This window comes from Phocoena sinus, chromosome 11 (genome assembly GCF_008692025.1).
Source record: "Phocoena sinus isolate mPhoSin1 chromosome 11, mPhoSin1.pri, whole genome shotgun sequence".
Taxonomy (NCBI): Eukaryota; Metazoa; Chordata; class Mammalia; order Artiodactyla; family Phocoenidae; genus Phocoena; species Phocoena sinus.
Window position 1 is genome coordinate 29106511 of NC_045773.1, and position 12400 is coordinate 29118910.

General features: G+C 36.4%; 1 protein-coding gene across 6 annotated transcripts in view; it reads left to right on the forward strand.

Annotated features, from left to right (window-relative positions):
* The window catches only part of FHIT (fragile histidine triad diadenosine triphosphatase), a 1483533-nt gene that overhangs the window by 673790 nt on the left and 797343 nt on the right, over positions 1 to 12400 (forward strand). For 5 of the 6 annotated variants that reach the window (XM_032649510.1, XM_032649509.1, XM_032649512.1 and 2 more), the window contains one exon: positions 9386 to 9506. In XM_032649510.1, coding sequence (XP_032505401.1) covers positions 9386 to 9506 — 121 coding nt within the window. Of the gene's footprint in view, positions 1 to 6162; positions 6204 to 9385; positions 9507 to 12400 lie in introns of those variants that run through there. The other variant, XM_032649513.1, reaches the window with a different exon arrangement.

Here is a 12400-nt window from a genome sequence, read left to right on the forward strand (position 1 = left end):
CAGGCATATCAGGAAGAAACCTGATCTACTCGGAAGTGAGCCGTTGTTATCTACTGTTGTTACTGGGGGAAATTCCACGTTCTGGGACATTTTCTTTTGTGGCTGTTGAACCTTTTTCCACTGCAAGTTAGGTTGCCTATCTAGCCCTATCAAAAAATGACCAATCAAATTCACCGACTCACAAAATTAAGTGTGAATAGTAGAGACCTTTTCATTACTTCTAGAAGGTAGAGAGGTCAAGAGAAGGTACAGATAACTTTTGTAGCTGAAAAGATGGGAAATGAAGACTCATTAAATACCTGGAAGTCACATATTTTTAGTTCAAAACAAGTTGTTACTAAGGAATACAAATTTAAAAATTAATTGGCTAAAAACATGACTTTTGTTTTCATTAATATACTCTGTCATTGTCTATATAGAGACTCATGCAGGCCTCAGTCACTGTTTCTGGAATGAGCCTAGTCCCTTCTATGTCTGTCTTAGCTAAGGCCCACTAATAAGACCAAGGCCCTAAACCTTAGACTGAGGTCCCAAACTCAGTACTTTGTTCTCTGGATGCCAGAAGCCATCATCTTCACATTTATTAAGAAACAGATCCCAGGAGATGATTTTCCCTGGAGAATTCCACAGAATATTGGTACATCCAGCCTTCTTGTTTGGTTAAAAAAAAAAAAAAAACAAACCAGCAATTTTACTTTAGCTCAAAATAAAATTGCTTTCTGCAGTTTTCATGTGAGAGGAAACTATTTAATATTTATCTCAGCCTTGCAGACAGTTTCTGATCCTGGCGTTGCAGGAATCTTCCCATCACACAATATTGGCCCTTACACTTCTCTCTACCTTTGTTCCATTTATAGTTCCTGAAGTATTTTTTTCTCCACTGAAATTAAAACTTGAGGAAGCATGTCTGCTAGCAGCACAAGCGGGCAGAATTTTACCACAATTAAAGAAGAGGCAGAATTGGATTTGAGCAAGGAAATATTAAAATATTACCATTTTGGGCTGCCTATGTCATGTGACAGACATAGTGAGATTTGCATCATATACTCTGTCAACCATTTTTAAAATTTTTATTTTATTGAAGTATAGGTAATTTACAATGTTGTGTTAGTTTCAAGTATACAGCAAAATGATTCAGTTTTATATATATAGGGTTGGCTAAAAAGTTCATTTGGGTTTTTCATAACATCTTAGGGAAAAACCTGAATGAAGTTTTTGGCCAACCCAATATATATATATAAATATATGTATATGTGTATGTATGTGTATACATATACACATGCACACACATATACAAAAATATATGTATATATTCTTTATCAGATTCTTTTCTATTATAGATTATTACAAGATACTGAGTAAAGTTTCCTGTGCTATACAGTATCTGTCATCCATTAGTTTCAGGTGAGATATCTGAGGGTGAGAAGTTCAGTGAATTGCTGAGGATCAGGGATTGATAGAACCAAGACTCAATTGAGTGCGTGTGCTTTGAATACTCATTCATGCTTCCTCTTCATGCTTCCTCTCGACAAAGGGTAGTTTGTGAGTTGTGTAGGCATACCAAAAGGGAAGGAGCAGTGAAGAGGGCAGTTAACGTTTCAAATGGTTGGCAGGCTGAACTCATGAGAAGAAATGCACTAGAAATAAATGAGCTCATTGGCAAGAGTAATCCCTGAGAAGGAGGGAAGTGAGAGACAGGGTAGCCTCGAGTAGAGGAGAGATGGGTCATAATTAAGCCTAATATGTAACACTAGGAACCAGCATTGTGGATGGCTTATATTCATGCTGATATTCATCAGCAGTCAGATGGATTGAGGCTGTCTCCCAAAGGTGTCAGGAAGAAAAAAGGTACGAGAAGACTGAAGAAAGACTTGAGAGGGAGAAGGAAGAGAAGGGTTAGATATGTCGGAGAGGGAAAAATTTCCCCCTCTAAACCTCTTGAATTCTGGTGGCCAGACTAATGACAAAATTGATAACGAGAGAGATTAACAGGAGAAAAAGAAACAAATTTTAGTTCATGTGCTTGGTGGTCTAGGACCTAAGAAGTGGCCAGAGCAGGCAGCTTTTAAACTTTTTAGACAAAGAAACAATAAATTTGTGAGGAACTGAAAGGACAAAGAAACAAGTTTTGGATGTTCAATCAGTGAAGAATCTAAACAGAGTTTGGGCTCCGGGTAGTAAATTAAATAAGTAACAAGGTTTGTTTATACAGGCTTCTTGGCCTGAATTCCCTGTCTCTGGAGATGAGGGTGTTCTTCTACCTCTGGATGCCAGCAAAGCACCTTTCATAAGGGAGATTTATTTCCTGCTTTCACGGAGACAGAAGGGAGGGTTAGAGTGTCCCACTTGCATTGGCCATTTCTTAAGTAGCTTTAATACAAAATAATCCGTATGCCACTGAGGCACATTTTGGGGTGGCCTTCCAGAACCCCAGCAGATAGAATCCCTAGAAGGCAGAGAAATAAACTGAGGTCAGGGAATATTTGAAAAAAATAATGACCAGGAATATAAAGAATCCCCTGAAAACTGAAGACCTTATACGGAAAAGGTTAATAGACATCCAAGCAGTAGGAATCAGGAAAGTTTTCTGTAATGGGTTGAATAATATCTCTGCTAAAAGGAACCTCAGAACTTAACCTTATTGGAAAATAAGATCTTTGCAGATATAATTAGTTAAGATGAAGTTATACTGGATTGGAGGGGGTCCTAAATCCAATGACTTGTGTCTTTGTAAGAAGAGGACACACAGAGAAGACAACAATGACAACTTTAGTTTCTAGGAATATTATAGGGTAGATAATTGGAGAATTGTCCACTAAAAAAAATTTTGAAATGCTATATAAAATATACAAATATTCACTCAAAGGCATAGTTGAGCTTTGGAAAAAAGGTGCGGGGTGGGAGGCAAAAACCAAAGAGGGAGCTAAAATTCATAAGGGGAGGTAGTCCAGAGCCCATTGCTGCCTGGTGTAAGGGGATGTCTGTGGACCTTTGAAAATAAGATAAATGAAAAATATCACTGGAGTGAGCAGCGGCCAAAAAACAAAACCAGCATATCAATAACTATTTGAAATTATAACACTATATTATTTTAAAAGATGAGAAATTGGACAAGGGGAAGGTGGAGGATGAGATCTGAGAGATCCAAGGTGGTGAGTATATGCTAAGGACAGAGATATGGATCTACTTTTAGATATTGACAGGGAAATTGAGCGTTAGTATGGATTGTAATAAGATAATAACCACTACTGAAACAGAATAGAATGTTTTATTTTTGTGCAGTAGGAAAAAACTTGATCTACCTGGAAGGTAGGAAGGAGAAAAAAGTGGAACAAAGAGATGAAATAGTATGGAGGTTAAACTAATCAAGACAGATTGTCCAATGGATAGAAAGCTAAATGCTTTAATGTTTATAAAAAATATTTAAAAGGACACAGATTGAAGATAAGGGGATGGAAAAATTTACTGTTGTAAAATACAAAATGAAAAAGGAACAATAGATCAAGGGAATAAAATAAGCAGGGACTTACGCACGTGGCATAATATAGTAAGCAGTAATTTCTGGCATTTGACGTTGATTAAGCAATTGCAGTTAGAACTCTAACGCAGTGTTTTCAGAAACTGATGAAACAATTAAGACAAAAAGTAAGCAGAGGAAGATTTGGATAACAAACAGTGAATTTGCTCTACCACGCATGTGGTAGTCAACAAATGCAGCATATATTTTATTTTGTAGGGCATGTGGATTAGGCACATGCTTCAACTTTTAATGCACCAGGAAGGAAGCCTCAAATTCTAAAAAATCAACACTGTCGAGGTTCTATTCTCTAACTATAGTGCTTTAAAATCACTCATTATTAATAGAAAGATAGCAAATGCATGCCATACGTTGGAAATGAAAAGACATACTATGAAATAACCCTCGGGTTAAATAGGAAATGATAGCAAGAATAGCACAATTTTAAAGCTGAGTGATAATAAAAGCACAATAGTTCACAATTTGAGAGAGCTAGCTAATGAAGTACTTTGATGGCAATATATAGCTTTTGTTACAGAAGAGAGAACTAGAAAGTCTGCAACTCCAGAAGCTCAATGTTTGACTCAAGTAATTAGAAAAACTGCAACATGGTAAATCTTAAGAAATAAGGAAGGAAAAAAAAAAAGGGGGACACAAATATAAACACAGAAAATAAGGAACAAAATAGAGGAGATTAATAAAAACAACCAAAAAATGGTCCTTTGAAAAATTTCATAGGCTAGATATAATAATCTGTTAAAAAATATATAAATTTTTACCAATACAGATGAACACAACCGAAAAGGATATATGGCTAAAAAATTAATGCAAGAAAACACTTAACAACCATTAAATAAATTGTAATGATAATCAAAACTACACATCCCTGAAATATAAAAAGAGGCCCAGACAGTTTGACAAGCAAGTTCTGTTTAATTCTCAAGGAACAGAAAATCCTGTTCGTAAAAATTCTTATAGAACAAAGAAAGAAGCCAAGCCATTAAGTTTAATTTTGAAAACAAAAAAACAGGTAAAAAATATTGGCCAACTTGACTCATGACATTGAAAAACACAAAGAATTCAAATTTAGCAAGCTGTTAAAAAATAGTACATTGTGACTAAGTTGAATTAATCATAAAAGTGAAAGAAAGTTTCACTGTTTAAAAAAATCTTTCACTGTAATTTACCACATTAATGGCAAAGAATGAGAGTTTGGGTGATCAATGATAAAGAAAAAGCATTTAATAAAGTTAAGTTTTTTTTTTTTCCAGATGAAATCAACTCTTTTGAGCAAACTTGAAATAGGGAATTTTTTAGCTTTTTAAAGGCTTTCTCCTAAAAACCTATTGCAGATGTCATTTTTAATGGAGAAAACAAAACTTGAAACTCATTCCTGTTAAGATTGGGAGCAAGACAAGAATGCCTGTGTTGCTTCTACTTACCAACGTATTACCAGATACCTGACCAATGCAGTAAGACAAATACAAGTAGAATAAGTGAAATGAAATATATAATTATTATTTCTAAGTAAAATCATTTATATAGAAAACCAAAGAGAATCAGCTGAAACTATTAACAGCAAAAAAGAGTTCAGCTAGGTTGCCAGCTTATAAGAACAACATAAAAAAATCAATAGCTTTTGTCTGTATTGGGAGTAACCAGTTATAAACTATGATGATGATAGGATACCATTTACAATACTGACATAAACTAAAAGCTATCTAGGAATAAATCTAAGAAAGAATTCATAAAACATATAAGGGAAGTTTAAAACCCTATTACAAGAGTTATTTTAGTATTATAGAGCATAAATGTAGCATTTATAAATGGATTGGTTGAATATTGTGAAAATGTCATATTTAGCCCATTAAAATTTAAATTCAGTGCAATTCTAATCAATGCCTGAGCAAGAGTCGTTTTGAAGGGGTGTAGTTGAATCTAAAATTTATTTGAGAGAATAAATAAAGAAGCACCTTCTCTTTACAAAGCATGAACATTATACAGCAGGAGATGGCAAACTACAGTCCACAAACCAAATCCAGGCTGCTGCCTCTTCTTACAAATAAAGTTTTATTGGGACACAGCCACATCCATTCCTTTATTTATTGTCTATGGTTGCTTTCATACTTCCATGATAGGGTTGAGTAGTTACAACAGACTGAATCTGACCCTTTAGAGAAAAAAAATTGTCTCCCCTTGTTCTCCAGCATCTAGCACAGAAACAGAATATAATGAAGTCCAGACTCACCCCTGTGTACATATGGGAAACTCAGTGTTATCATTCACCCCTGTGTACATATGGGAACTCAGTGTTATCATTCCCAGCAATTGGTGCTAGGAAATTTGGCTCACAAAAGGAGAAAAATGAAACCATTTCTGTACTTCATACCATAAACAAAGCTCCAAGTAGATTAAATAACTGTTAAGAATGAAAATATTTATAAAGCTGATAGATGAAAATTTAAGAATACTTTTTTTTTTTTTTTGGCGGTACGCGGGCCTCTCACTGTTGGGGCCTCTCCCGTTGCGGAGCACAGGCTCCGGACGCACAGGCTCCGGACGCGCAGGCTCAGCGGCCATGGCTCACGGGCCCAGCCGCTCCGCAGCATGTGGGATCTTCCCGGACCGGGGCACAAACCCGCGCCCCCTGCATTGGCAGGTGGACTCTCAACCACTGCACCACCAGGGAAGCCCAAGAATACATTTTTGTAACCTTATGGTAGAGAAGTGTTTGTTTCACAATATTCACAGAGAACAAACCATTAAAAAAATTGAATACATCAAGGTGAATGCTTTTTGTCCAATGGAGTGTACGATAGAAAAACTAACAGATGGTGAAAATACAACTGTCATGTTTAATAGACCAAGATCAATATTTAAATATATAAGGGACTCCAGAAAAATCCAAAAATAGGAGGGAAGAAACCAATACAAAAGAGGGCAAAGTACGAATTGGCGATTCATAGGAGAAACGTGCACATACACATATCACATTGGAGACAAGCTAATTAAAAATAAAAGATGCCTTTTGCCTATCAATAAACCTTGGAAATCAGATACTGCCAAGTGTTGGCAAAGATGTGGGAAAATAGAAATCTGCATATATTGCGTCAAAGATTGCAAAATGGTGCATATTTTTAAAAATCTAAGTATGTATCAATACCTAAGCTAAAACCCAATAATAGGACTGTAGCTTAGACACCCAGGGAAACACATGTAAGTATGGTCATTAGTGTTATTTGTGGTGAAAGACTGGGGAAAGCTAGTTCTTCAGTACTAAAAGAATGGACAAGAAAAATGACAGTGGAATGCAGTGAGAGAATGAGCAGTGAGAAAGAGTGAATTACATCTGTTTATAACAACATGAATGAGTCTGTAAAACAGTGTTGAGAGAAAAAGGCAGAATGAGTTTTAAAGCACGATACAACTTCTGTACAAATTTAAAAAGTACGTACAAGAGCCCTATGTATGTTTGATGTATAAAATATTTATAAAACTGCCGTGAAGCTTATAAATACATTAATTATATTTTTAAAAAATGAAGCCCTGTCATGGGAGAGGAAGGAACGAGGGCATAGAGGAAGAAATGAAAATGATGATAAGAAAAATGAAATCTAGAAGAGAGTCTTTCATGGATTCATAATAGTAGCTCATGAGCTAGAGCCTATGCTTAAGTCAACTCTGTACAATTATCCGTTAAAGGAAACAAACTTCAGGGACGTATAATCCTTCCAGCACTGTTAGATCCAGGTGCTCAAACAGTGTCGTCAGGTATGGGTCTCTGTGTATCTTGGCTTTCCTAGCCTCCATGTTGGCTCTAATATCAGACAGCCTCTTGTTGGTGTACCCTCTAGCTCTTCCAGGTTCATGTCCTACCAGTTTGGCATCTTAGAAGAAAGAAAGCCCTTTCCCCATAGTATCAGCAGTAATCCTTTCATGGATATCCTTCCTTTGATTGGCTGGTTTTTTTGTCCTGTGTCCACTCCTGAATCACTCATGTGACAAAAGACTACTGATGCCTGGGTCACTTTCCCATCCCTAGAACCAGGCAGTAGGAGTGGCCCAACATATGGAATATGGTGGGGTATTACCCACAGAAAAATTAGGATGGTATGGCCAAAACTACAGAAAATGGATGCTGGGCAGGCAAAAAAAAAAAAACAAAAAACAAAACACAGATAGCTTTAGGGCACTTGAATCAATGCTGTTTGTAGGATGATTGAAATGAATTGCATGTTTATTCTAGAAAAACTGGAGGGAATAAATAAAGGTTAACTTCAGATATCTAAAGCACTTTCACTTGCATGATACTTGTTTCATATAACCCTCAAGGCATAAATCCATCTCAAAAAGATGGACTTAGTATGGAGGGCAACCATATAACTGCTGGAGCTGATAATCTTGGAAGGAATGGATAGTGAATGTCCTGTCACTGAGTATGTTCAAGCATGGGCTAACAAGCTACCAGGCAAAGATTCTGCAGGAAAGGATTGGGAGAATAGTTGGGTTTGATCAGTGGTTCTGAATCATCCAGGCAGATTAAAGCATAGATTTCTGGGCCCTTCTCCCAGAGTTTCTGGTTTGATAGATTTGGAGTAGGACTCAAGAATTTGCCTTTCTGATTTCCCCAGGTGATGTTGATGCTACTGCTCCAGGGAACACACCTTGAAAACCACTGGGTTAGATGATTTTCAACGTCCTTACTGACCTTTCTTTTTGTGAGATGGTTGTAATTGTTCTAGAAACCAGTATTTGTGTCACTGAGGCAAAACTTCCATACTATTCTTTTGTACCTGAAATGTGTTAAGTTCCGGCTATTTGAGTGCTTCTAAAGTAGATGAATTTTGCATAGCCCTCTATCTTTTGGGTCATTGAGAATATTAGCATCATTAAACAATTGGACATTTATTGGTATGCTTTATAAAATGGTTCTCCATTTTCTGATATCATTCTTTTTGTAGTCTTATTTCTATTTTCCCATGAGGGGTTCAATTTTCATCAGTTTTGTAGTAGGATGGTTCCTGAATTAGAAAAATGAAGTGATTTCCCAAGGAAGGTGCGTTTTAGTCATTCAGAAAGTAACTGTGTCATGTATAGGCACTGACTGATGGAAAATCATTCCTTGGTACCCTAGACGCCAAGTGTCAAATCTTGCTTTCCCCTGTCCTCTCCCCACTACCCCAACCCATGGCTTTCTCCAGAAAAGAGGATATGCAACATTTCACATACCTTGCTGCATAATACGTCTGCATCAACCAGGAATTGTTTTCATCTTGAACTCTATTTTGTCCCTTCTTTTTCCTCAATTTTTTTCGCTTTAAGTTTTGAAATTTTACTGTAGTTCTCTGGGAGTACCGCACATGCTTTTGTAATTATACACAAGGTCAAACAGTGTTTATACTTTTTCTAAATTGCTTTTGTATAAACAAAGATAAAACCATTTGAGAAAAGGGAGTCCCCACAGGTACCTATTTAAGAATGAGAAGGTTTATAGTCAATGCTTAACCATAAAAATGTTCAGCTTAGCGAAGATGATGGAACAGATGGTTAAAAACAGTACCTGACAGATTGGACCTAGTGGATTTGGGTTAAGGTGGCTCCCCGAAGTGCAGAGGGGTTTAAGAAGACACACACAAGTTTTTGCTTGAAAACTGTAAATCCAACCAGCATAGAGAGAGTGGAATATTTTAGGAGGACTTACCCAGAATACATCTTAGTGGACATTAAATGGGGAACAGCTTTAATGATGTCTTCTTTACAACTAAGAATCTGTAGTAATGGACTTTGTTTTCTTTAAAGTGGTATATGATCTGAGTTTCTCAACTGAATTTTATAAATGTCCATTTTCTGCATCATCTTCTCTTCCAGAATTCAAACCGTGAGGAAATGTCATTCAGATTCGGCCAACATCTCATCAAGCCCTCTGTGGTGTTTCTCAAAACAGAACTGTCCTTCGCCCTGGTGAACAGGAAACCTGTGGTACCTGGACGTATCCTTTTTTTTAAAGAGAGAAAAATTAGAAAGCCTCTGATTCTAACAGACCACATAAATACAGGATTGACCTCGAGGATCTGTCCGAAAAGCTAAGCAAGGATCCTCCCCGCTCCCGCTTTGGAGAAACCAGGTAAGATGTTATTCACATTTATTCTGAATCCAGTTGGTGGCACCAGTAATATGCTTGATCACTGTTGCAGAACTTCTGAAAAGAGTTACTTAGCAACCGTGGCTTTGGAGGTGTTTTTTTGCTTGACCTTTTCACTATCGTAGCTGTGTAAATAAATAGGTGCTTCTAAAACAGATCCAATGAATATCCTGAGCACTTTGTTTTCAGTTATCAATTGGGAATTTTAATAGTAAGATAGAGATTGGGTGGCCCTCTTGTGATGTGGAAGTAAGGTTATGTGAAGATTATATGAAGATTTGAGACTGACTTGGTTTGTTTACCTCTTGGAGATCATTCAAGCTATGAATTTTAATTAAATTCAAACACATAAGTATACCTACAAAATATTTTTTTCATGTTAGGGTCTGAGATGGCATTTTCTCTTGGAAAACATCCCAGCTTCTAGATCATTGCCCAGTGTCATTGGTGGTAGTGTAGTTTATTTCCATCTGACCATCAGTTTCAGTAGAAGCTTCATTCTTTGCAGTGGGAGAAGCAGGATTTGGTGAAATGCTCTGGAGAGTTATTTTTATGTTACTGAAATTATCCCTCGTGACTGTATGCATATGACATTTGTATTGGCTCCTCAGAATTTTTTTTTTCTCTTTCCCCCCTAATTTAATTTACTATGCAGAGGGCAACAAAGTATAAAATTTCATATTCGAAGATAATGATCATGTCCACATTGAGGCATGATTCTACTTTGAAACAGATTTCTCAGTTATTCTGAATCTACAAATGTGTCAAAATTTTTTCCAGTGTAAGTTATATTTTTTCCAATGGGATTTTTCAAAATGCTTGAAAACTTTATGAATAATCTTCTTTCTTGGCCATGTAACTATTGAAACACTGAAAAAAATACAGCTAACAAAACATGCACCAAAAGGTAACTGTGATTTCTGTGGTAGACTCCCAAATTCCTTGAATGGAAATTTTAACCTAAATTTTGTAAATCTACAAAACTAATGATGATAGCAATAAACTAGTAAATAATATATACATTTTTCTTGATAATACTTAAGTTTATAAAAATATTTAAAATTATAAGTATACAAGATTAGAAAATTACATTCTTCTGTTTATTGAAGTAAAAAAACTAGAATGATTTAGAAGGATAAAAAAAACAATTTTTAAGTTGTATACCAATTTTATATTGAGTTTTTCTAAAAGACTTTGAAGTTCTTGAAATAACAGAATAATTTTATTTTCTCATTTGATATTGTTGCAAGTTTGTGGTTGCCTTTTTCCTTTGAGGAATTTTTTTTAAGCAAAATGTCTGAGAATTCCAGTGTTGAAAGAATATTGTTTAAATGCCATCTCTCGTTGGGTGCCATTTTTAATTGACTTTTGTCAGAGAACTGAGGGAACTTGGGATGAAAATGTGAATTGAGATGAACAAATCTTAATGCCTTGGACTGAAAGAATATGAAGTTGCAGAGTTGCACTTTTACAAAAATGGTTAATAATGGAATGAACGTTGCTTTGTGATTTTTTAACTTGTTTCTTGATAGTAAGAACTTGATTTTTCACGGTCTTTTTAACCAACTCTGAAAGTGTGATGCATAGACGTGTCATGTATGTGTTTGAACTCAAGTAAAGTTGAGGTGTCTACTTCAAGGAAAATGTTCATAGTGAACAGTTAGTGAATAATGACTAGTTTTGTTTCAGACAGCACTGGGATTGTCATTTTGGGAATGAGTCCTGGTCAGTCACCATCTCTTGAGTAAATGTCAAGGACAAGGGGGACATTGTATTAAAATTAACAAACCTCAGTGTGTTTGGAAGGTAGCAAGAAGGACCCGGCCCTTTCTGGGGATGAGAGCAGTGAGAACTGGAACTTTTTTGTAACCAGTATACTCTGTAAAGCTGTTTTACATCTACAGTGTTTAAAGTGGTTTCAGGGCATGACCCAGCAATCCCACTCCTGGGCATATACCCAGACAAACCGTAATTCAAATAGACACATGCACCCGAATAGTCATTGCAGCACTATTTACAATAGCCAAGTCATGGAAGCAACCTAAATGCCCATCGACAGATGAGTGGATAAAGATGTGGTACCTATATACAATGGAATATTAGCCATAAGAAGGAATGAAACTGGGTCATTTGTAGAGATGTGGATGGACCTAGAGACTGTCATACAGCGTGAAGTACATCAGAAAGAGAAAAACAAATACCATATATTAATGCGTATATGTGGAATCTAGAAAAACAGTACAGATGAACTGGTTTACAAGGCAGAAATAGAGACACAGATGTAGAGAACAAACGTATGGACACCAAGGTGGGAAAGCAGGGGGCGGGGTGGTGGGATGAACTGGGAGATTGGGATTGACATATATACACTAATATGTATAAAATAGATAACTAATAAGAACCTGCTGTATAAAAAATAAAATAAATTTTTAAAAAGTGGTTTCAGGGCCAGTGGATAATGGATTCAGGCAATCCTTTTTATATGATGATTCTGAAGCTTTATATTTTACTTTACCTTGGTACTCTGTTAGGTGACACCTGTGAGAAGAATCTTAATAAGTTACTCATTCGCTTGCAGAAAGTGATATTCTTTTGTCCCGAGATTTGGGAATTAAAGCTGTGGATGGCTCTGCCCACTAATGCTTCATAAAATAAATGGGGAGATGGCTGCAGTGGGCATTAATCCCCGAGTGCTCTACCCTACCTGCCCTAGGTAAGCCCCGTGCTGTGGGTCTTCTAGG